This window comes from Chiroxiphia lanceolata, chromosome 1 (assembly GCF_009829145.1).
Source record: "Chiroxiphia lanceolata isolate bChiLan1 chromosome 1, bChiLan1.pri, whole genome shotgun sequence".
Lineage (NCBI taxonomy): Eukaryota > Metazoa > Chordata > Aves > Passeriformes > Pipridae > Chiroxiphia > Chiroxiphia lanceolata.
The window spans coordinates 33089243-33113961 of record NC_045637.1 but is presented as its reverse complement, the minus strand read 5'-3'; the positions used below and the strand labels follow the sequence as shown (position 1 = coordinate 33113961).

Genomic DNA, 24719 nt, shown 5'->3' with positions numbered 1-24719 from the left:
CCAGGGGAGGGAGTGAAGGCAGCAGTCCTGTCCTCCCCCAGCCTCCTCTCCCTCGCTGCTTGCAGGATAAACAGCTGTAATAGCTCAAAGGAAAGTGTGGTAGAGTGTCAGGAATGAGAAGTCAGGAGTGGGGGAAAGGCAGGACAGTGCTTTTGGCACTGGTGTCAGTGCACCTGGCTTGAAGTATTCATCAAACTGGCCTCATCCATTGAAATATCCCGGAACTCTGAGCAAGCAGAAATGCTTGTATAGTGGATCCCAGTAGCTGCCAGTTCTAACCTGAGAATTTGAATAGGATTGGCATGGAAAAGCTGTGAATTTTTAAATTATGGCAGTTACGTAGAGTAGCATAAGGGTCTCAATGCTTTCTGCCTGTCATAGTTATATATCTATCCAAATGAATTACAGAATATAACAGGAAACATGCTCATGATGAATTCTACCATGAGCCTACACTGACACAAGAGGGTTTTGGTCTTCCACAGCCTTAGTAGCTGGAATCATAAAAATTTTAAGAATGTAGGAACTTCCAAAAGACCACTGTGGAAGAAAGGGACAATTTAGAGTGACTTGCTCAACATTAACAGTGGCATTTGTGGCACAGCACCCACATACCCATTTCCTAGCCCACCCGACCCCAGTGCTTTCCTCATAGCTGGAGTCCAACTATTATCTTGTGTCAATAAGCTGTGAAAACAGCTATAGAGAAACATATTAGAGAATGCCCTGCTATTATTTCCTCTTGCAGATGCACATTTTCAAATAAAACTCTAGCATCAGTTCTTGAGGCAATATATGCAGCATTCTCTAAACTGCTTAAGCAGTTGTGCTATACCTATAACCCCAATCTATAACACAAATATTAAAGCAGAAAAAGTGTGCATAAAATCTATATTACCACATTAATCTCAAAAGGACTTTTGGCTAATATAAAATTCAGTATCATCTTCATTGATGGTTCAGGGAAATAAAGTTGTAATAAATTGCCACAAGGCAAAGTACTAATGATTGAATGAGGCTACGCAATTAAGATGTAACTTTTTAAATCACCTTTGAGGTTAAATGTGGAAGAATTATGAGTAAAAGGGCAATTAAATGCCAGACTTTTCAATCTCAGGTCTCCTCATCAAAGATTCAGTTACCTAAATTGTTTTTCACTCTTTAGAGGAAGAGCTGGGTGTAACAATATTTCATGCCCCACAAGAGGAAGTAAAGAATACTCTTTCAAACAAAAGCATTACCAGGCTATCAAAATCTTAACAAAGAAAAATAAACTGATCAAGACTGATCTACCATGGCTCTCAAGTTCCCGAATTCCTAAATGCTAACATTAGGTGATAAAAGGGAAAAGAAGTGTAAAATGTAGCCATTATCATCTTCATATCGCAACTTCAAGTAATATATATCTTAATGAAAGGTGAGTTGCATGGGCAGTGCATTTGATATTTCTGTAACTTTCTATATAATTTCACATGGTGTATTTAGAAATACTTTCCTTTTGAAATAGTTTAGGATTTATTTTTGAAGAGAAAAATGGATTCACTTATGCTCTGATTCTGCTTGTATGTCTGACTGACTTTGAGTAAAACTATTCAAATTTAAGTGTATTCAAGACTGTCAAGCCAATTTAAATTTTTTTCAAGGCACATATGAAAAATCTAATACTTACTGACTGAAAAACTAAACTAGTGCCAATCTACAATCATTCATGAAAGTTATAGAAATATGCTATGCATAGTATTGAAAATAGTAACCTTTTTCTTAATTTTTTTTCTTTTTCCAGATGATGATGTGCTACTACACTGGTATAAATCAGTATCAGAATTTTGTATTGTTATATCATATCCATCCAAAGTTTCCAAGGCATGTTAAGATGGAGCAATTTAACAGCCTGACTTGTTTTGTGAGGTTTTGTGCCCCTATCTCTAGCATGAAAAGAATGGGGGACATAAGAAAAGAAGTTTCTCACCCAAGATCAGTAATATTTCTATTTCTGCACTGTAAGATTTAGGCTACTATATCTGCATCATATAAACAAATAAAGACCACATGCAATTTTCCCTTGGGCAGAATGAAAAAGGGAGAAAAGAAAGAAAAGAAATAAGCGTATTTGACAGATGCTAGTCACATCATTTACTACATGGTAAGCTGTTAGAAGGCGTATCTATTTCAAAACAACTAAATAAATTCAAAATTCACACCAGTTTGTTGCAAGAGCTCACAGTTTTTATTTTAGACTTGGAATGTGCTATTTTGCTCTAACTTAAAATAGCCATGCACAACCCTCCTTTAAAAAATACCACACTGAAAAATGTTCCCTTAAAATACACAAGACAAAACTGATTCTCTTAGTGACTGAAGTGAAACCAAAGTATCTCTAAATAAAAAATTACTTAAAGAGTGGATAGAAGAGTTTAGGAAGATGGGAGGAAAAGAAGTATATTAAAATGCTGTGCTTTTTACCTTATGCAAAATAGACATCTTTATCCTCTCTCCATTTACACCACTAATGCTGTAGCAACAGTTGCAACTGTACTGTATGAGTTTCACTGTATATCAGTTTAAGTAATTAATGTTATTTACTACCGCCATTCTCATCAGAGTGAAAAATCAGTTTTCTGGCTTTCAATAAACTTACAAGCCTCCTCCTAGAGCTGTTTACAAGAGCCTTTCCAGCTTAACATTTCTGAGATATGTAGGCAGCTTTCCTGACACATGGAAAAGAGTGCGAATTACTGGAGTATCCAGCATCATAAAACACGGTCACTGATATAAAACCTGAAAATGTACATACCAGCTTTTTATTGTGCGTTTACAGCCCAATTCTAGTTTATGAATAAAGTTTCATTAAAAGTTGAATTATTGCATATTGGATGCACTGGCATTATATTAACACTAAACCAAAAACCAGAATCAACTTCATTTCTCTTGGCTCTACATAATGGAGCTTCTCTCTGTACATCTGTAATTTTTAAAAATTCCTCCTGCTTCTACAACAACCTTCTGCTAATTTTCTTCAATTTTCTGCTCCACTAACTTAAAAGTCATTTCCTTAAGAAAACAGATGACAGACAACCTGAGTGACTGATTATATTGTGCCATCACTTTGTTTTTTCTCTGAGGCCTTGGTTTAAGAGGATGGATGTTAGTGTAAATGACAGAAAGGGGAGCTTCGCATAGGATTTCAGTTCTGTTCAAAGACAAGCTAATGCAACCTTGCTGAGGTGCAATCAACTTGACAAATGGATGCTGTGCAGCCCTGTGCCTCCCACTGAAACCCGAGAGTCTGATTTACACAATATTCCCCCTGTAAACGGAGGGAAGCCCAAATTCCAATCAGACTTAACGCTGCTCGGCTGTATAATGGGCTGATCTGATAATTCCTCCCATATAATGAAATCTGATAATAGTGGGAAAAAATACATCAGAGAGAATGGAATACATTAATGAACTTGTAAAAATACACTTAAGTCTTAACAGATTTAATAAACAGAGGAAGGATGGCTCAAACCAGGAGTCTTCATATGTGGTCAGCAGTTCTCGGGTTTAACAATAAAGCTGACTGAAAATACAGAGTTTCTATTTACAATTGACTACATTCACCACACCTTTTTTCAGATGGCCAGGAAATGAAAAAAAAAAAGCATTTAAATATCAAAGTGAGCTTTGTAATATGTTTACATGTCTTGCCTTGTTCTGTTTCCCCTTCAAACTAAACTAATTCTATGATACAAGCTGTTTTCTCAGGGAAATGTGAGTCAGATAGAAATGTTTTCCTACCCGAAAAACAGAGTTTCACTTACTGACTGGAAGGAATAGGAAACATTTGCTTTTAGACTTTTAAGATTTTTTTCGGACTTTAAAAACAAAGACAATTCCATTTCAAAACACTTTTCACACAAGTTCGACAGCTGGCACAAAAATTAACTGAATGTTTACACTACAAAAATGTCACAGAAATCTCTACTAAAATCAGTGGATTTTGTGTATTGTAATAAACTACTCAGATGGTCATTGTTCTCTACAAATAAATATTTTGCCTTAGCAGCTACAGTTGCGACCAGAAGCTGTTCTCACACATCTACAAGTTGAGTAGTGCAGGATTTTTAGGGTTTTATTTACTTTGCTGTTGTCACAAATAAAAGAAAAAAAGAAAAAACTTAGGCAAACATTTCATGCTGAAGTGAATGGATTTCAACAGCTGCTGATTTGGTGACATCGAGAACCCCAGTGGAGATGTCCTGCTGAATTAACGTCTTGGAAATGTTAAAAAGAAACTTCAAACAGCCCTTGTTTAGCAGGCGGTCGAGGCTCGCTCTCGGTGGGGATCATGTGAAGACTAGCAGAGCAGTCACTCAGTCATGAATCAGACTTGTCAATAGTTGCCTATTTTCTCAACAGGTGTCTCAATCACACGTCATAATCCTTCCCCCCATAGGCTTCTGTTTAACAGAAATGGCTATTGCACAGGACGCTGGTTTTCCTTGTATGAGACATGTACTGACTTCTTAATAAGCAGCTCCCTCCTCCAGCCTCTACTGAGCTTTATACTTGGTATAAACATGTCTCTCTCGCCTATGTGAGCTAGCAGGAAAAGAACGAGAGCTGTAACACGGGAGCAAGGAAGCTTTTAATCCTTTGTTATTGCTGAAGATAAGCACGGCAAACACCCAGCGATCATTCGCTGTTTTGTCAGATAAATATGAAGGGCTGTTACATTGAGGTACCCTTTGTGAATCCCTACACACTTGGTACTTGGACAGAAAAAGGCCTCACTGACATAAAAGATCTTTCTGTAACTAAAGATGTAGGGAAGTGTTTCACATTAACTAAATAAAAAAATTTAAAAGTTTAAATTAAAACCCCAGGAAGCCATTTTTCAAGTAGGTGTTTGTTTGTTTGTTTGTTTTTGTTTTGTTGTTTTTGTTTTTGTTTTTTTTTTAATAACTAGCTTTCAATCATGACTTTTTGCAGAATTTCTTGTTATTAATTTTCTTAAGTTTTGAAATCCTCATTTCTTTTATAGGACTCACACACACAGGTAATTACAGAAGTAAATCAAGTCCTCTGGGTCCCAGATGTCAGAATCCTGAAGAAATACAAGTCTTAACAGAAAATTTTAAATTACATACAGTTTTTACCCTATAGAAAAGTGCTTATGTCTGTGCTTACATCTGTGCTCTTTGAACCACATCAGTATTGAGCAAAACAAAAAGATTATAAGAAAATTTTCTTTGCTTTTCTATCAAAAAGCAACAAACCAGTAAATATTGTACAAAGCATATTAAGCTTGTAAAAATTATATAATTTATAATGTAGCACCAAACTACTTTGGGCTTCCTCTTGTTACCTTTATTTTCCAATTTTACCTATTATATGTACACAAAATACTGATGAACTGAAGTAATCTTCTGTATTTCTGGGCCAGTCTCTTCTTGTATCAGTGGAAGAAGTATGCACATAAGATAATGTGGGCTGGTTAGTAGCAGCATGCTTCACTTTTGTAGTAACAGCTCCTGTAGAAACTACAGCTTCTACATGACTTGCAAATTTAACATAAAAGGAGATTTACAAAAAAATATATCAGCTTTATGCAATGCTTTGAGATCATAAACTCCCTTGTATCAGACTTTATAAAAAAGTTCCCTAAGGAAGGTAAACTCTGCAAATGTAGCATACAACATAATAATTTCCAAATAACTTTGAAATTCATGTCAAATGAAGTTAGACAGTAAAACTAGTGTAGTTTGATCATTCCAGCTGTATGTCAAAATTCTTCCACATTGCTGAATAACATGAAAGTGCAGCACCAGTTTCTGTCGCCCTCAATTTAAAAACTTTTGATATACTACCTTTGAGCATGGAGTTGTTTAAATACTATCTCTAACATCAGTAAACTGCATGTACCACCTGCACCACGACTTGAGTTACTGAAACACAACACTACACAACTAAAGAGATCTTCTCAGATTTCAGCAGAAAAAAACATTGTTCTGAAGAAATTTATATCAAAAGAAAATATTTCAATTATATTTCAAATGTGAAATATAATTTGTGTATTTGATGTATACTCAGATTATTACTTTATACTGGATACACCACAATGACAAGGTATTTTAAATATGTTGACAGACTCCTACAGTCTGGGCCAGGTCTTGAAAATGCAATGCAAGTGAATGACTTTACATACAAGTTACTCCTGTGAATTAATTTTAACTACTCACGAGTGCTTTGTAATGACATAGATATTTTTCTAATTTCTGTAAGAATGAATATAAAATATATACATTACTTACTATATTGTACAGACAGCATGTCAGTATATTCTTTTCTCTTTGCTCTGGGGTAAGTTGTAAGAACTCTGTTCCTACTTATAGTCCTAATTTTATTTTATTCAACATTGTATAAGTATTTTGACATAAGACTGGATTAATCAATTGGTTTCAACAGCATTGCTCAGATGCGTGCTGCTTCCTGTGCATTTGTAGACAGAAAACATGAATTTTTCAAGTTTCATTTTCTCTGTAATTTTTGACACTATGTAAGGATACTATGCAGAGAATATGCCAGAAGATTATTTAGAAAACACAAATACAATCTCAGCAAATGCAACCTTTAATGACATTTACTTACAAAACTTGCCCGGCAGTGATTGATTGTTTCTGAATGGGAGCCCAGCCTCATACAAACCACATTCATCAAAAGCATCCTGATCATACCACCATATTAACATTTTGAACTTTACTCCCAGTACTAAAGGAATAGAACTTGTGAAATAATCAAATTTAGGGGAAATTGACTCTTGTTTTCTATGTATAAAGATCTACATTCAACACAGATAATGCATTCTTGCTGCACTCTCTGCTTTTCTCCTAAGCAAACAGTAAGAATTGATAAAAAAGAACCTATTTTGGAGTGAACCCCCAATGTTGACATGTAATCATTATAAAATGGAACTTTCAAAGGATAATCAGCAATGATGCAAATTCCATCTCATTCAGATGCAGCTTATTTATTCCAGAAAATGGACAAAATTATAATATTACTATCAAAAGTAACGCAAAGTCTACAACAGCAAATGCTTAGACACATAGTCAGAATGATATCAAGAAATAGGAAAGTGCTATTACCAGTAGAGACAGCACTGATATACTAGAACTTGACAATGCTTAGCTCTAAGCTCCGAAGTTTAAAGGTATATTGACAGATTAGATGTTTCTGAAAAAGAATAAGGTAAGTATGTAAAATCTTCCCTGTATTTCAAGACTAAATAAGCTTAAGTTATTCTGCCTACGAGACAAGGTGTGGGTAAACTAACAATGGACCTCCAATATCCACGATAAGAGAGATTTGCAGGGAGACGTCTCAAAAGTAACAAAGACAAAACCAAGATCTTGTAAACGGTAGAGGAAGATCAGATTAGAAGAAAGGTGCACAACTTCTCCCAGACTACAGTAGAGTAAGAGTGATACTGAGACTTTTTTCTGTCAGACAAGGAATGGAATGGAAACTTCAGCTGAAAACTCTGAAACCTTTAGCAAGTTTCCAGAGCCAACGCACTACCTCAGTGTACTTACACGGTCCATTTCATGACTTGAAAGAACCTTCCAGCTTCTTCATATAACAGAAACCAAAGCACGTCACCTGCTTATACCATCTTAGCTGGCGTCTTGGCTTGCTTACCTTCTAATTTCAATTTGAAGTGAAGAACATGATTAGGAATGCAGAAGTTTGTAACATACGACCTAGAATCTTGTTCCATCTGATAAAGACCATCCCCATCAAAATTGTATTCCTGATCAAAATGTCAGTCAAGTAACAGTCTTTGATACTCTGGGCTGCTGCTCTCTCAATTGTGAATGATTTGTGATTTGGAACAAGGTTTTAGAAGGTAGATATACAAGGGAAGTAAGAGGCATTGCTCAAAATGAGCAATGAGACAGTAGCTCTTCAGTATACAGCCCAGCACACTTATCTATTCTCAGGACAAGGGTCATGGATTCCTGTGATTTTGACAATGAGCCTTTACTTTTCTATGCTTCTCTTCACCTCTTTTTCTAAAATTATGAACAAAATTTCCCCCTTCAGTCACTTTTGGCCAGCAGGAGGCAATGAGCATGCAACTGCCAGCTACAATGTTTTGTAAAAGAAAGAGCAAAAGAGAGTTCAAAATACAAATTACTTATTCTACTAAAAAAATCATGAGATGGCTGGAAACTCCAGCTTTCATGGACTTTGGGCATTAAAAACTAACAGAGGAACATCAGTTCTTAATATGACTGTGTTCAAAGGTACAGTGTTTTACTCTCATGCACTTAAACAAGAGCCCAGTCAAAACAAAGATGGGATCCTACACCCAGGTGATGTACCTACATTTGGTATTTCACTTCAGATCAACCTCCATTCACATCAGTTGGACTTGCATGTCTGATTCTGTACACTTGCACAGACCAATCCTCAGGTAATCTAACAGGACAACTCATATACAGACCTACATGAGTATGAAAATGTTTACAGCATCAGGACATTTGGTCAGAATTTCCTAATGAACTAATGATTTAAAAGTTCTGGGTGCTCTTTGTTTCTGAATACCATAGCATTAGGTATCTCAAATCAGAAATCTGGAATTAGAGGGTATATTTGAAATGTAGCCTTTAATTTTTCTCACAAGGCCTTGATTGTACTTTAGACTTTGGATCACTGTCTATATTATTTTTGAAGCCTTATGACTAACCTTTAACTTTACTAAAACTGTTCAGACATCATGAGTGCTACTACACTGTTACACATGGCACTGTCCTTAAGCTGCTGAGGGAACATATCTTGCCCAAATACCTCAGCAAGTGATGACGACCTTTGAAACAACTTCTGGCAGGCTGTTACATCATACTGTTCCCTACCTTCTCACGCTTTCTTTCATTAAAATAAGTCTTTCAAGCAAATAATATATTCTCTTTTTATAATCTTTCACACTACTTTAAAAGCTATCCTTTTTTATGTAATCAAAACAGTCTCCAATACCTTTTAATCACTTAGCTTTTCCTTGTCTAAAGTTGAAAGCTTATTGAAATTATCACTTTCCTCACTGCCATGATCAGAAACTAGATGTTCCTTAGGATATTCCAAAATTTCATCAAGTTCTATACTTCTTGTTTTTCCAACTGGATTCAGTACTGTTCTCTTCCACTGCTTATTTTGTCACATTTCCCAAGTTTTACTATAATCCAGTGCTTGTTACATTGCTGTATGTTCTAGAGGCTATTGAGATATGAAGCGCTCTTGGCACGTTATCCTAAAAGGCATATCTTGTCCACAGAAAACAATCTGCTTTTGAAGTTAACACTTAGCTTGCTACTCTTCCTTTCAGTGATATTCATTGATATAAAGTATAACTGTGACAATTCTATTTGGTCATTGGCTTAATGCAAGTTATTTTGAGTTTTGGCAGGTAAATAAAGTCCTGCTGCCTACTCAACTTTGACTTGCCAACACTCTTAGGACAGGAAGATGTATGTCTAAACATACTGAAACACAGATTCATAAGGCAGATATAGTATGACCAGTATGACCCAAAAAGTGTATTAAAGCAATCATTTCTCTAGCTGAAGAACTAAGACGTATTGCATTTAAAAAGAGTATGTTGAGGGTTAAGTGTGGATGTCCTTTGCCACATTGCTCAGCTGACTCTTTGAACTCCCCTCAACAGTGAAAGTTACTTTCACCAAGCAACTCCACCATAATCAAGATGTCAGTTTTTGCTTTTATCTTTCATATTTGATTACAACTCTGTTACAACATTTGCAAGAGGAAAACGAGGAGTCCAAATTTCAATGTTTCTTTAAAATTCCAACTACTGTTCTTTACTGAATGTTGGTCATTTAACCCTCAGAAGCACTTTGACCTGAAGAGTGACACAAAGCCATCAGAAATAGGAAGGATGCAGCCAAAATTTTTATTTTTCAGGATATTATACATACCTCTTTTATTCCAATTAAAAGTCACAGCAAAACAGTCTTTATGAGAAGCGTATGAATTTCGACTCTTTCCATCTACATTCATCTCAGGTGTTACTTTTTCTGAATGCAAAATGATTCATTTAAAAGTGTAACAAAATATATATTGTCCCAAACACAAATTCCTTACACTCTACTAAACACAGACAGGGATGGCTAGAGGCTACAAATCTTTAGGTTCTCCACTGATGCATAAACTAAACAAAAAAGACAACCTTACTTGTTTCAGAAAGCTTTATTAGAATAGGAATCTTTGAAGACAAACACAAAAGATTCTAATATGTTTAGATTTTATAATGTAAACAACTAATTTAATGCATCACTAGCAATATACAATAGTCGCCATCTTGCAACATGAATGCAAGGAAGAAACTGATGTAATCTGTGAGATATTTCAAAATAATTAATTTGAGAATAAAAAAAGAACTTTTATTGTGTAAACTCTCCCTGTTTGCCTTTTTAAAAAAGATCAGAAAACTGCAGCACTCAAACCTTTGCTAAATGAAGGTAACAAGGAATCTTTTGAACTGGCCTCTAAATTAAGAATGCGTAATTGCCTGAGAAAGGGTATTTGATCAAAAGCGTTTTAAGTGGTACTTATCAGGAGAGTTCCAAAAAACTCAAGATCCAGTTTATTTAAATGAGGGCCAAGAAACTTTCAGATTATCTTAAAGTAGTTTGACATGTATAAATTGTGTCTAAATTTGCCAGCATGTCAGCCTTCTTTGCTAGTATTTTTGTTCTGAAAGGGCAAATGAGGTTTTAAGCGCTTTTTGGTCAAACCAACGTTTGATGCCTCCTTTTAATTCCCCTAATGCTTTCTCAAGCTCATATCTTCTTGCTTAACTATTTTGCAGCTTATAAAATTATAGTAAACACGTCTTTCCCATTTGTTTTCCTATTATTTTCCTCACAAGGAAGGACAGACACATGATGACAAAAAAAAGGTTCTACACATTGAACCCTATTTACTTTTTATTTAATTTGAAAGAATGATCCTGTTTTGTGGTACATTCCAAAATCAAGCCCCGGGTTCTGCAGTATTATCAGCATTGATGAACTGAGGCACCCTGAGAAGCTCCACTCACATGCACAAAACTTCACGTACGCCCAGCTCCCCCCTAAATGACTGACAGTGTATTATTATACTACTTCACATAAATGACAATGGGGTATTGAATCAAACATGACAACATAAAAATCTCCTCCATTCATAATTTCATACAGCATGCTGCGCTAGAAAAAACTACCCCAATTATTCAAAACAATGTTAAAGTATGAAATATTTAGGCAGTAGTCTGAAATAGGACTGACTTGATGAATAGCCCACTATTTTGAAGTAATTTCTAATCAGGTATTCTATGACCTCACAAATCAGCTAAAATCTTTACATTAGTGGGATAAGCCTTGTAACCAGTATCAGCAAAAGGTGTGATTTTTATCTAAGTGGTTGAGCATGGGGGTACAGGGATGGCTCAGAGCCCCTCTGCTATCAGCACACAGAGACTTGAGCCTTCGGCACTTGTCTTACTTTATCAAGCAGCCAATATAAGAAATTCAGTGCAGCCGATGGCAAGATGTCCTTTATGAATCCATGCCACGTAACAAAGTTTTAAAAATCTTGAAGCAAATGTAAAGTTCTTTTAGAGACTGAAGAGCTAAATGCCAAGGAAGGGAAGCTCTTGTTTTGTCTGCAGGTTATGCTTAGAAGAACTACATGTGGGGAAAAGAAGATAATGTTTTGGGTCCCGCTGGGGACTCCATTTGAACGTCTTACTACCTTAAATTGCCTTTGTAGCCTGACCTGCCAGTCCCTGCTCCAGGTCCATGTAGCAACTTCCAACCATGAGGAAGCACATGGCTGGGAGGTTTGAACAATGCCACCATCAGCTGGATATGTACTGGTGGCAGGGATGGGGTTGGCTGTAGAGCAAAGTAAGCATATTCTTCCTGAAAAATGGGATGGATATTCTGCATTTTGAGCTGTAGATAACTTTAGAAACTTGGAAGTTATCTGTTGTAGTTTGTTTAGCTTTGTCCATTTGTGGGGAAAAACAAAGGGTAGGATTCACTTGATGGTCAATACTGGACTGCAAAAAATCATAGCTTAAGCTTCTTCAACTCCCAGGAGGATATGAATCCTTCTTTTCATGCTTCAGAAAAGGGGGGTTAATACAAAATGAGAATTCCCCCAAACTTTTCTGCTCATGAAGCTTTATTGAACAAACCGTTTAGTTAAAAAAAGAGGATTGCACTTTGGTTACCACTTTGTTTTCCTGTGGCTACCCAGCTATGGTGCTCTGTAGCACAAGGAAGGTTCCTAAAGAGGGTTCATGGTCCTGTAGAGACAAGCACAGAATAAAGTTTACATTTTCTACACCTTGCATGAGTGCGTGAACCCCTCAGCTTATCATCTTTCCCACCAGTTTTGTGAATCTCAGCCATTTTCCTAGTTTCATTACAAATGCCCAAGTACAAAATTAATTATTTTTTTTGGCTGGAAGCATTTTTTCTTTATTTTGGACCAATTTTAACTGGTGTTTTTTTGAGGGGATAAAGGATGAGAGAGGAGATTTTGGACTGTAAAATCAATTATTTGTACAGCCGCAAGGATCTGTGGAAAACTAGGTCTCACAGTCTCTCTAATGATGGGAAAGAGAAAGAATGAATATGAAGAAATATTGATAAAATTTAAAGTTTAACTTGAGTTCACTGCTTTGGTTTTGCTTGATACCTCTATTTTAGTGTTTATTATCTCAAGTCCTGGATCCTTGAGAGAATGAGTTACTTGGAAGCAGTCTTACATTTAGCATATGTGAAGGATCTTGCTGGAATGAAGCATTAGTACTGGAACACAGACAGTCTGTAAGGGCTATGAAATGGAGGACACAAGTACATGTGGAGCTTCTGGGGATGCAGAAACTCCTGTATCAAGTGAGGATATTGCACATTTGTTGCTTAGAAGAGAAGGCTAGTTGGTGACTCCTTCCTCTCTCAAACAGTGGGATGTTCTGACTTGACGATCTGAGAAAACCCAATCCTCCAGCAATCCTACCTCTGCCAAGAAAAGACATGAGTTTGCCTACAACAGACTGAGGAAGGTTCTTCAGCACTAAAAACATGGGCCAAGCTACATACAGATGAGTGCATAAGTTATGTAGACACAACAGGTGACAGGAGCTTGCTGTGGGAATGTGGCACTGGAAGACTGTCCAAGTTTACAGAAGTGCTTAGACTAGCCCACCACCAAGGCTGGTTATGTTGTGTAGACAAAAAGAAGGAAAAGTTGTTTAAACTCTAAACAGATAGTCAGAGGAAAATTGTACTGATTCGATGAAACTGAAGTGGTAGCAGAGAGGAGCGCTCAGTTTTGTTATCCCACTGTATTTCACAGTACATAAGCTTGGCTATTCCCCTGTAATTACTTACGATACTTGACCTCATTTATTTCCCTTTAAGTCTATTGTCAGAGCATTTATTATGAGATCCTGGCTTCTTGAAATAAATCCTTGAAATGAAGGAGTGTAGGATGTCAAATTTCATTTCTACTTGCATTGTGTTCAAGGGCTTTATGATGATTGTGCAAAGCAAAAAATTTGAAATTTCATTTGTACTAGGTGCATGCATACAGCCAGACATGTGATATTATTTCAAGAGAAGTGGAAAAATTAGGTGGCAAACACAATTTTGGCAAAAGCACAGTTCTTCAGATGCCACATGTGCAAATCATTATTTTGTCTTGTAGAATGGTTAAGGAAATGTATTTTGAAATGGCAATTATATAATTAGAGTCTTAAGCAACTTCACTGAATGACAAGTGATTAAACACATATCAACAAACAGATATAGCATTACTTTGATTAGTGTGTGGAAAATGCCACAGAATAACTTTGGCAAGCACAGAGTGAGCAATAAAGTTGAGTGTATGTTTTCCTAACAGTTTTCTTTGTCTAAAATGGAGGTGCCTACAAAATAGGCAGCTGGGTTTTGACTGAGTGTTAGTTTTAATTCATAACTTGAAAGACTTTACCAGTCCTAGAAATTAAAATGAACAGAGCTACTAAAATTAAAATGCTGCATGTCAGTGGTCAAGATGAAAAATCTAGATCTTTGTCAATCCTAACTGCAAGACAAGCTAGTGAGGGGGTGGGGGGGGCTCCATCCACTTGATTTTTGCTTCTATCTCTGTTACCAACTTTTGTCTAGTAGGTGTATATCTATCCATTTTTAACTGTTAAGCAGGAGAAAAACCTACCTCTGTTGTCTTCTCTCTGTCTTTTCCTTACAGAGAAAAAGGTGTTAGATTTCTTGATAAGTGGGCTGAATCTCCTGCTGCAGTGTGACAAGGCAGAAAACTGACACTTAGTTTCTCCAAACTTCTCCAATACCTTTCTCTTTCAAGCTTTTTCCCTTCCCTAATAGCCAGAGCAGCAAGCAAATTCAAGATTCTTACATTTCACCATTGTCCAGCTGAGCCTGAAGTAACGGCAAACCAAACCAAATCAGAAACAGATTGCAAACCAAGGATAGAGAACAGCTGGCCTGTGGTCCATGGAAGATTGGCTCACTGTATGTTGTTAATGCTTTTTTTTCCACTTCCACATGTTACACCGCACTGAAAGCCTCCTAAGGTATTTTAATACAAGTAACTACTAAGGGTGCAGTTCCAAAACAGCTAAACTTCTGCAGGTCAGGGCTGCTATGACCCTGCTTTTCCTCCCTTCTTCTGCATGCCATCCCTGTTCTCCTCTTTGTGCTGGATCATGCTACTGCACAGTGAACAGCTTTAAGGGTACTAAAGAAGACAAACATTTCTACAAGAAAATCACTTCTTCAAGTGACATTTTACAAGGTGAGTAAGCTGAAGCAATAGCTTGCTACTGTGGAAGGGGACTAGCTACCCCTCCTCTCCTCTTGGCTGGGTAGTCCTGATGTCTCCCCTTGTTTCAGCTCTGGTACTCATGTAAGTCCCAGTGGATCACTTCAACTCACTGAGTTGGCTGAAAACTTGAGTTTATACCTAGTTCAGCAGTTTAGGAAGCAGTCAGGACTGGAAATGAAGTAAATAGGAAAGAACAACCAAGGTAGAGTCTCTTACCTTGAAGATATTCCACAGCTGCCTGGACACGGGCCTGTTCTAGGTGGCTCGCTTGAGCAGGGGCCTTGGACAAGATGACTTCCAGTGGTTCCTTCCCACCTCAACCATTTTGTGATCCTGTGAACCTCACCACTCTTGTGAAACCTCACTGGTAGTGGTCATGAGGATATTTCACCCTTTTTTTTTTTTCCCAACAGAGTGGGAAACAGCCCTCAAAACATACATGGTCTCTGCTTGTCATCAGTTACACACCAAGCATGTAAGATAGGCAGAGACTGAAACAGTAGTATTTCATACCCTGCTGACACTACTGTGTAAACAAACGCAGAGCACTGCATACAACTGAACACTGAAAAATCCTATTATGCATCTTCAGGAAGAGGCAGTCACATTGGGAAGCTCAGGAAGCTCTGAATGAGAGCACTGAAAGGGTCTGGCAAGGACATAGTCGTGACTTCGTTTGCATTTTTTTTCCCCATTCGGCAGTTAATTAATAACTCACTTTTTGAAAATGGAAGATTACAAATCCCGAACAAATATTTGATCTTGGGTTCATCAAGGAAAACTTCAGCAGCTGCCAGGGAAAAGCAAATGTTCTGTCACGTACATCCAGAACAAGATAATGAGAAACAGAAGATGAAGAATACAGAGAGAACGTACCAACGCTTCCACACACAGTCGTGGGGAGCACAGCAGATGAGGAAAAAGTACCAAATAGCAGACAACAACCCAGTGAGCCTAACTAAAACCTGATGGGATGACTCCTGACTGCAACGTCAACCTAAGAGACAGAAGAGTGAAGCGTGGTGCCATGTACCAAAAGCAGTTTATATTTCTGTCCCACATGAACTGTGTCTCTTTTGTAGTGCTGAGCAGTCAGCTGTGGCCATGCCTGACCCACCCCTGAAGGGTATGGAGGTGTCAAGAAGGCAGCTGCCAGCAAGACTGCATTGGCAGGAGAAGGAGACCTAGTTTTGTGGGATGTTTTCACAAGGTCAAGTAGGAGTCCTGATGCTGAAGGGGCTGTAATGGAATTGCCAAGCTGTGGGAAAACTGCTAGAACATTTTTACTGAGTAAAACTATAGTTTTATCATTTTATTGAAGAAGCCACCTTGGAGAAATGCTAATTGCATTTATAATAAATAAAGTAGAAATGAGCTGACAAGTGAAGTGCATAACACCAGCTAAGAAAAAAAAAAGAAAACAACAACAAAAAAAGGAAAAAGAATACATGTCTTTTTTAAAGAAAATCCTAAAAATTTTTCATTTTTTTTACTATGTCCAGGACACAAAAACCCACTGTGAAGTAAATCTGAACATCTAGAAAATACTAATTTCTCCCTAGAAAAAAATTAATTTTAAGCAGGAATTAATATCGTGCCCAGTAAATCATCTGTTTCTCTGATGTGGAAAGGTATATTAACAAAAAATGCAACCCCATTCATCTTTTCTGGTTGCAGCACTGGACAAACTCTTATCTGCATACTTACTGACTACATGTTTAGTTCATTTGGCTTTTGTAAATTCCCTGGATGCTGCCTCCTGAGCAGGCTGTACAAACAATTCTCAGACTGTAACAAATACAGATATGCGGACCTTCACATGTATCATGCATTTGCTGTTACAAGGTTCTTCTCAAACCTTAATGCCCCAAGCACCTTCCCCTGAGCCATCTCTGAGGTTTTTTTGTCCCTTGAGAACTACTCCTGCCTTTGTTGTATTGAAATGACCTCAGGAACTGCTCACATCTGGGCATCACCGCTCTGTTAACCCTGCCCAGAAATGCCTGTTTGCAGGCCAACAATGATGGTTTGCTATATGCCACATTTTAGTTTGCCTACCACTGCTGCCAAGCTTTCCATCAGTGATTTCTGAAACTGCTGAGCATGGCATCTTCCTTTCAGTACAGCCCCTCCCTGTTGGGCTCTCTCATCAAGTCTATCTTATCAGTAGCTCTTCCACTTCTACAATTTCTGCCCCTGCTCATTCTCCTTCCAGCTATTTTTATGCTTGAAAATTAAAGTATTATTAGTGGTAGATTTATATACAATATTAAATAATTGCTATCTGTCCTACAGAATAAAAGTATTCTATTCTATGCATTGCAAAACACAGGAGAGTTCTAAAAATACGGTCTAACATACAACACAAATATATTGGATAGCATTAAGAAAGCAAGAAATAAAAATACAGGCATAAAAGATTCATTGTCATCACTTTAACAGCATATCTCATTGGGACTACTAGGTGAAATAAAGAGCAGAAGTCAGTAACAAGCAAACGGACAGTATAGCCAGCTCCAAAAAACATGCATATGTTAAAACCTCCAAAATCATCAAAAAGTATTAAAATAATGAGACTTTTCTCCTGAAGCTTAAGTAGAGAACTGGTCACTCCTCAATGAACATCAAGTTACTAGGAGTTAAAAATCAGTTTTACAGACAGAGTACTCCATGGCAAGCATTCAAAATCTCAAAATGGGCCTAAGTTGTTTTTTCTCATCACCAGGACCAACTTTTAAATAATTTTATTTTAAAATGAATGCTGTTCAGCAAGCCTTAAGAATGCACTCAAGATGTTTTTTCTTTCACAGCTATGACAACCACAGGGGTGTGATATGCCTGAAGAAGAGCTCTACAGTCACTCAGAGCTGAAACATTCAGAAAAACAGCAACTATTATAAAGACACCAAGGATGGTAAGATTGCAAGTTTCTAAAATATACCTGCAAACATGGAAGCTGAGTTTGACATTGGCTTGTTCAAGATGTAGCAGAGCTATGTCACTTCTTAGATTGAAACTATGTCTCAGGCCATCTTGTTTGACACAACCTATCAAATTTAACCTAGCTATCATTACTGTGACTCCAATAATATCTACTGAGTGAAGTACATCTACAAAAACTTCATGGTATTGATTAGAATCCTTTAGGGGAAATAGAAATCTCTATTTCCTTCAACAGTTTGCAATACATCTTCTAACAAATAGTTCTTAGTATGCCTGTGCTCAAGAATTTGAAAAACTCTTCATGTAACACAGTTTGCTAAAACCGTAAGATATTTATCCGCATCAGTAACAAGCAATTCAGGTTTCAGTACTTTGAGACACAGGCAAAACTCTCTAAGACTTTCAGACTAAGCAGTAGAGAAGATGTTTGGTTTTTGGTGGTGTTTTTGATCATCTGCTTAGCTCTAACTTTCTCTCTTTATCCCACTCCTAAGGCCTTTAGACAGTTGCTGCCCCATTTCTCTACACTTTCTTAGTTTTCTGCTTCATCGCACCTATTTTTGCTTATATAGCCTCCTATCTATGAATTTTTCCCTTTTCTGTCTCCCACTTCTAATACCTTGAATTTTCTCAGTGACACAAACAAAAAAACTACCAGGACTTACTTTCTGTTATTTTAAATCACGTACTTTCAATTCATTCCTCAGCTTCACATGATATGCTCGAAGCCCACCATAAGTCCTGAGAATAGATTGCCTCCAGTGCCACAGCAAGGTAAAAAATACCAGGTTTCACTACCATTAAGGTTTGATTGATAAAATCACTAGAAAGTAGTGACTGTTTTAACTAAAAACTGCCTGTAGCTAAATCTCACTGAAAAAAACCTCCAAAGAATAGTTGCCATTAAGGAAAGAGAAATTTGTAACTATAGTCAGATAATGGGATACAGAAAATATAAAAAGAAAATATTAAAGAAATCATTCAGGAAAAAAAAAATAATTCTAAACCCTATTAAATTTCTACTGAAGAGGTTGGCATACCTGAATGCAAAACCTAACAAAACATGTGGCAGGACAGACTGAAGCACTGGTGCTTCAGGAATGTTTCCCTTCTTTTGCCAAAAGAAAAATGAAAGATCAGCAATTGCTTCCACAATACTGCTTCATGAGCAAATGAGATATGCCTTGTCAATCAGACATTTGAAATACACACTAATTAGTATATCAGTATGATATGTTTATATTAATCTGAAATTGCTCAGATGAAGTATGTGGGGAAAATATTTGAACTCATTAAAATCACAAGCTAAACCAATCTAAAGAATGAAAACTCCCTACAGAGGCACAGGAAAAGAGCAAGGGACTTGAAAAACTGCTGTGTCAAGTTTTGGCATATTTGAAAAAGCCAGATAATATACTTATAGAGGATTGTAACTACTTTGGTATCCACTGGGTAAAAAATCTCCTACTGGATATGAGTAGAGAGACACATTACAAAAGACAAGTCCAATCTAAAAGGTATTCTATGGTCCTTGAGATGCCATTGGCAACGTGGTTTTCTTTTTTCTTTTTTCTTTTTTTTTCTATTAATTTCTATTTCTTTTTTTTTATCAAGGTACATGATCAGCTACCACATACCACAGTACTGTGGGTCTTCTGCCACAATATAGTGACAAATCTGGTATATAGCTTTTTTATTAGATATTCTCACACAACAGATTTCACCCCTTTCCCACAAAATATTTCAGAGTCTCATTCAGTTTTCCATAAAAAACTCTAGAAATTATAGAATCAATATTTTAGAATGAATGTGACAAAAAATATCTTCATAAGCACAAAAATAGACAATTTCTGAAGTCAAATTATGCCAGGCCTCACAGCTGATGCAAATCACTATGTCTCCACTGAAATCACAAGCTTCCAGGTGACTAGCCCATCCTAATCACTGTACAATACTACAGAGACAATTTAAAATTGACAGATTACATAAGTCAAAGAAGATTTTCTAGAATTTGTTTTATATCATATGGATATCTTACACTTTTTTAACAAGACTTTAAAATGTGAATAACTTCAGCTTAACAAAGGTACAGCAGTTCTCTCTCCTATTTTTATAAGAAAAATAACTATTTCAAATAAACCTACTGTGAGGGCAATTGTAGCAAACAAGGGAAATCATACCAATCACACAGGAACACGAAAGAAAAGGGGACTTTTCCTTTTGTTAGTCCATTAATAGCTCTAATTTTGTCATCAACTTATTAATTTCAGTGCCTGACAAACACTGGATTTGCTAATGATTTTCTCTATTTATTCAGGTGATGGCAAATGATATTTTAATCCAGTCCTGCTACCCCCTTATAAAAAACAACCAGTCAACAGCATTCCTCTTCCCCAGAAAATGAAATTCCTTTGACATTTAGGAAAGGGATGAGCAGAAATTTGTGTGTCCAGTATTTTCTTTTGCTCTCAGCTCAGACAAAATCTTTGCAAAAATGATTTGGGTTCAAGTAACACAACAACTACCCCATCACGCAATAGCAAAACATTTTTCTTTCCATTTTAAGAACCCTGTGGAAAATTGCATAACTAAAACCAATGATGAACATATTTTAAACTTCAAATTGAAGCAAGATGAGGGAATTCTAGCTACATAATGGCCCAAGCAAACTTAACTGGTACCTATTTGCAAACATGATATGATACAATCTTTATCTATGTGATTTTTATGTATTATTTTTTTTCTTCCCAGAAGAATGTCCTGTTTGGAGCACTGAACGGGTGCATTTGGGATCAAACTAATGCTGCACATCTGGAATTTCCTAATTTCTAGGTGCTTGACTTTGCAGGCTCAGTACAACTTTTTCATTTGGAAGTCTTAAATATATAATTATTCAGATGGCTTAAATGTGCTTTTTGCTTACAAAGTCTTTTTTTCTGTTTACATATCATACTCTAGCCTAAATAAATTTTAAGACAAAGGCCAAGCTGGCTGGTAGCCCAGAGTGTAGTTGTTACCAAATTGACAGGGACCACCTTAAATTCATTGAAATGTCTAAATATCATACTTGTGTTATAACTATACTTTAAGAGCCTGTCTTTACTGAAAGAAAAATGGAGCGGCTTTAGAACAGCATAAACAAGTTGCTGGATGAAATGAGAATTGAATGTCAAAGTACGGTCTGACTTACCACAGCTCTCCATTACTGTAAAACATCAAACACTTAAGGGCAGGAAGTATCCTCATGTTCCCATGTAAATAACTAATGGGCTTAGTTCATGTTAACAACTAACTTAGGAACTTCCAATAAAAAAACCCACCAAACACAAACATGACTAAGAGTGTCTGAAACTTCCCCAAAAGTAACTAATTCTGCTAACTCTTAAGGTGACCTTCCTTTTTTTCTTAAAGAATCTCGCATAGAGTCTGATAAAATATATGGTAAATGTGAACATAGTAAAATTTAAAGATGGTCTGTAAAGGCAAGTAAACATGGTAATTTTTTCTAATCTACCGAAAATATGAAAGCTGCAAGGTTTGGTTTAATGTTTTCTTCTACATGTCCTGTTTTGCTCTTAAAACTTTCAGAGTATCAAAGTCTTGTCTTCCTTTTATACATAAGAGTGTTGGTGGACAAGACAACTAGAATGGAAGCCCCCCTCAGCTCCCATCTGAAGCAGCAGGGTGACAAATTATTAACATTGAGCCTTTTTCTTTTCTTTTGGCTTTTTGCCAGAATCTTGAATTAAATGTTTTATCAACAGCCAAACAAAATGGGAGTTTTACACAGTCTGATTAAAAATGCCTTTCCCCTCTGAAATGCCAGTTTCTTGTGACAGATGATGGCTAGAGATGATGGCTTCATCTCTCTGCTTTTCCAACTACTCACAATCTTCTAGCAAAAATAGGATAGACAAGACCTGATACATACGTAAGACCGAACAAAACCTTTGCATAAACCTTACGTCTGACTTTAAAACTAAAGCAAGTTCTTCAGGCTTTCCTAATGTGTCTTAAAAATATGGAAAAGGCAATATAGTTTTGTCTCCATGTCACTCTTTAGATCTAATCAGGATTTTACTAGGGCAAGATAGGCAAATCCCAGTGACAAGAGCATGCCATATCAAAAACACAAGATGTGTTGAAATTTAAAATTCACTAATGCTAACATTCTGGCCTTACCAGATATTAATAAAATTACAGGAGTGTGGGGTGAAGGTATTATACCTGGTCATGGCTGGCTTCAATGGAGCTTCCGATACCTTGGAAAGTCATCTGCACAGGAGACAGTGTCAAACAGGTCATACACTCTTTGCCATTTTGTCTATCACTGTAGTGTACCTATAACAGAATAACATACGTAATCTGCTAAACACCAGGTTTGTACAAGGGAGTCATGCTAAAATACTGTCCCTTTTCAACAAGTTTGCAAGAAGAATTCCAGACATTTACATTGAATTCATCTTTAATATAAAACAAGGAGTGTGTAAAATAGTCTAGATAGTCACATGCTGAACTGGGGCCAAATTTTCCGTGATGTGTCTGTTGGATAGTTTTTGAAGTGCTGTGTTCTTCAGATTCTGAGACCTTTCAGACTGAATTCAAGATGTTATATCTATATAAGAATCTAGTTTGAAGTTATGGTTTCCCATCTACATGGCATTTTTAACAGCACATTTTAGCTTAGTTATAGAACACCCATGTAAATCATTATACCTCCTAAAACTTGGCAATAAAAGTTTAAATTTTTAATTGTAATTCCATTTCTACTAAAATCCACTAACTCGTTTGATGTGGCTAATATGGTATATTTCAATTAAATCAAAATGACAGGATAAAATGGAGAAGAATTCACATTCTTCTTGAGATGTCTAGGCTATCCTTTCCTAAGAGTAACTCATTCCCTACTGAGGTCAAGTTGCGCGTGTTGAACCTGAATCTTTCATGAAACACAGAGGAAGATAGTGCTTCTACTCGAATTATTCTCCTTGTTTTCAGGTTCCTCAGATGGTTCTTAAATCCCCTAAAGAAAGTATGGATTTTAATATGATGGGGAAAAATTAAATGTTGCCAGTGTTTCATTATTAAGAACAGGTTGCCACTCATGCTGAATTGTTGAAGTATTACAGTTCTCTGCATAGCTCCTGACTTCTAGACAGGCAGATCAAGCACTTTCTTCTGCAGGAGAGGTGGAATTTAGTTTATGGTGGTAATTTACATTGACTATGTGACCCCTGTCAGAACTGGAAAGAGAGATCAGCTCTGCTGGAGACAGACCTTTTATGTTGGTATCTATTTACAGCTGTATGGCTCTCAGGCAAAAGATACATGGTAAAGCCTCATCTTGACAGGCTAGAGAATAAACTATTATTTCTGAAAACAACTAGGAATCGTATTAGATTTATTCCTGTGGAAACAGTTTAGTGACACATATGACAATTGTACACCATGTGTATTAAATCCCCCGTGCCTAACTCTTCTCTGCCACAGGTGCAAACTGGGAATACTTCAACAGAACTAAAACCAGCGCAAAACTGGCTGAGTGAGAGGAAAACCAAGTTGGTGCTATGCTTCAGAATTACTTTACTGACACCATATTAAACCAGTTTTGCTGTGGCCAAAAGTAAGATACAGAATGCAGAAGTCTTGTACTGTGTATAGAAATATTGATTTCATTCAACCCTTCTTAAAGCTTTCTGGATTACTGCTGTCTCTCTTCCTCTCAACCCCCACAGTATGTACCTACTAAATTGCTTGTGGCTCTCTGCCAGAAAAGCCATACTACTTACTTAGAAACCACAAGAGGCCCCTTCACATATACAATGGTTTAACTCTGATTAATTGAAAGAGGTATGAAGGTATGAAATTTGGCTGGCAAATATAAACTGAAGTTCTTTAAATGTCAGGAACTACCGTTATGACAAAGGTTTATCAAGCTTCCACAACTATTTCCAAGATAGATATTCTACTGACTACGTGTTGTGGGAATGCAGTGTGGAGAAATGGGGCAGCAAAGGTCAAGAGGATGATTGTGTACTGCAAATATGACATCACAAAAGGGGCAAAATCTGGTGACCAAGAAAAGCACATATGGAGAAATGGGAAAATGGTATTTTCTGAACTGTATAGCACATTTGTAGGCTTATTTTTAATGAGAATAATATGAATAAGGTTACAATTTACTAACGTCCACTGGAATAAAGCAAGGCTAACAAGCTGAAAGAACAGGAGATATCCAGAGGAAACGTCATTAGTATTACATGACACTACATTATCTACTATAGTAGATTTGACTCACACCTACTTTAGAGTCACACATTGAAATTACAATAAACTCAGAATTTTGGTTTCTTTCTAGGCTTAATTTTTCCAAAGGGACTTCATGCTGCACTTCTGGCCTCATCTCAATGTATCAAGGCCGTTACTTTGCAATTTCTTAGACAACAGTCCTCTAATTAATTATCTCTTGTTCTGTTGAAGCAATTGAGTTGAACCAAAATAAACACCTTCTATGTTAATAATATGAATAGTGATAAAAAAACCAAAAGACTGGACTTTGAACAGGACCAGAATAAAACTTTGTCCTTTCATCAAATCTCTCCAGTCTACAGATTTGGGCAGTCAGCAGAAACATTCAGACTTTTTCTCCATTTGGCATGCGCACGTGCAACTCCCCAGTAATCCTATTTTGTTATTTATCAGTCCAGCTGTTACAGTCTCAAACTACGTTATTTCTTTCTTCTTCAAGTTTGATCTATGATCCAAAGTTTGGGGTTTTTTCCTTTGGTCAACTAAGAGTGCTAGGTATTTACTCATTTGAGCCGAATGCCCAAAATAGGCACTCAGAAAGAAATAGCAGTAGTGAAATAACTATCAAATAG

General features: G+C 36.7%; 1 protein-coding gene across 4 annotated transcripts in view; it reads right to left on the bottom strand.

The window, feature by feature from the left end:
• STAU2 (staufen double-stranded RNA binding protein 2) overlaps positions 1-24719 on the bottom strand; it is a 168656-nt gene that overhangs the window by 39750 nt on the left and 104187 nt on the right. Inside the window, exons 13-14 of one of the 4 annotated variants that reach the window (XM_032674448.1) lie at positions 22066-22179; positions 7138-7218 (exon numbers count right to left, since the gene is read on the bottom strand). The exons of 1 other annotated variant lie outside the window; for it this stretch is intronic. In XM_032674448.1, the coding sequence (XP_032530339.1) occupies positions 7153-7218; positions 22066-22179 (180 nt within the window). In that variant the 3' untranslated portion in view covers positions 7138-7152. Of the gene's footprint in view, positions 1-7137; positions 7219-10427; positions 12353-22065; positions 22180-24719 lie in introns of those variants that run through there. 2 more of the 4 variants (XM_032674456.1, XM_032674434.1) reach the window with 2 other exon arrangements.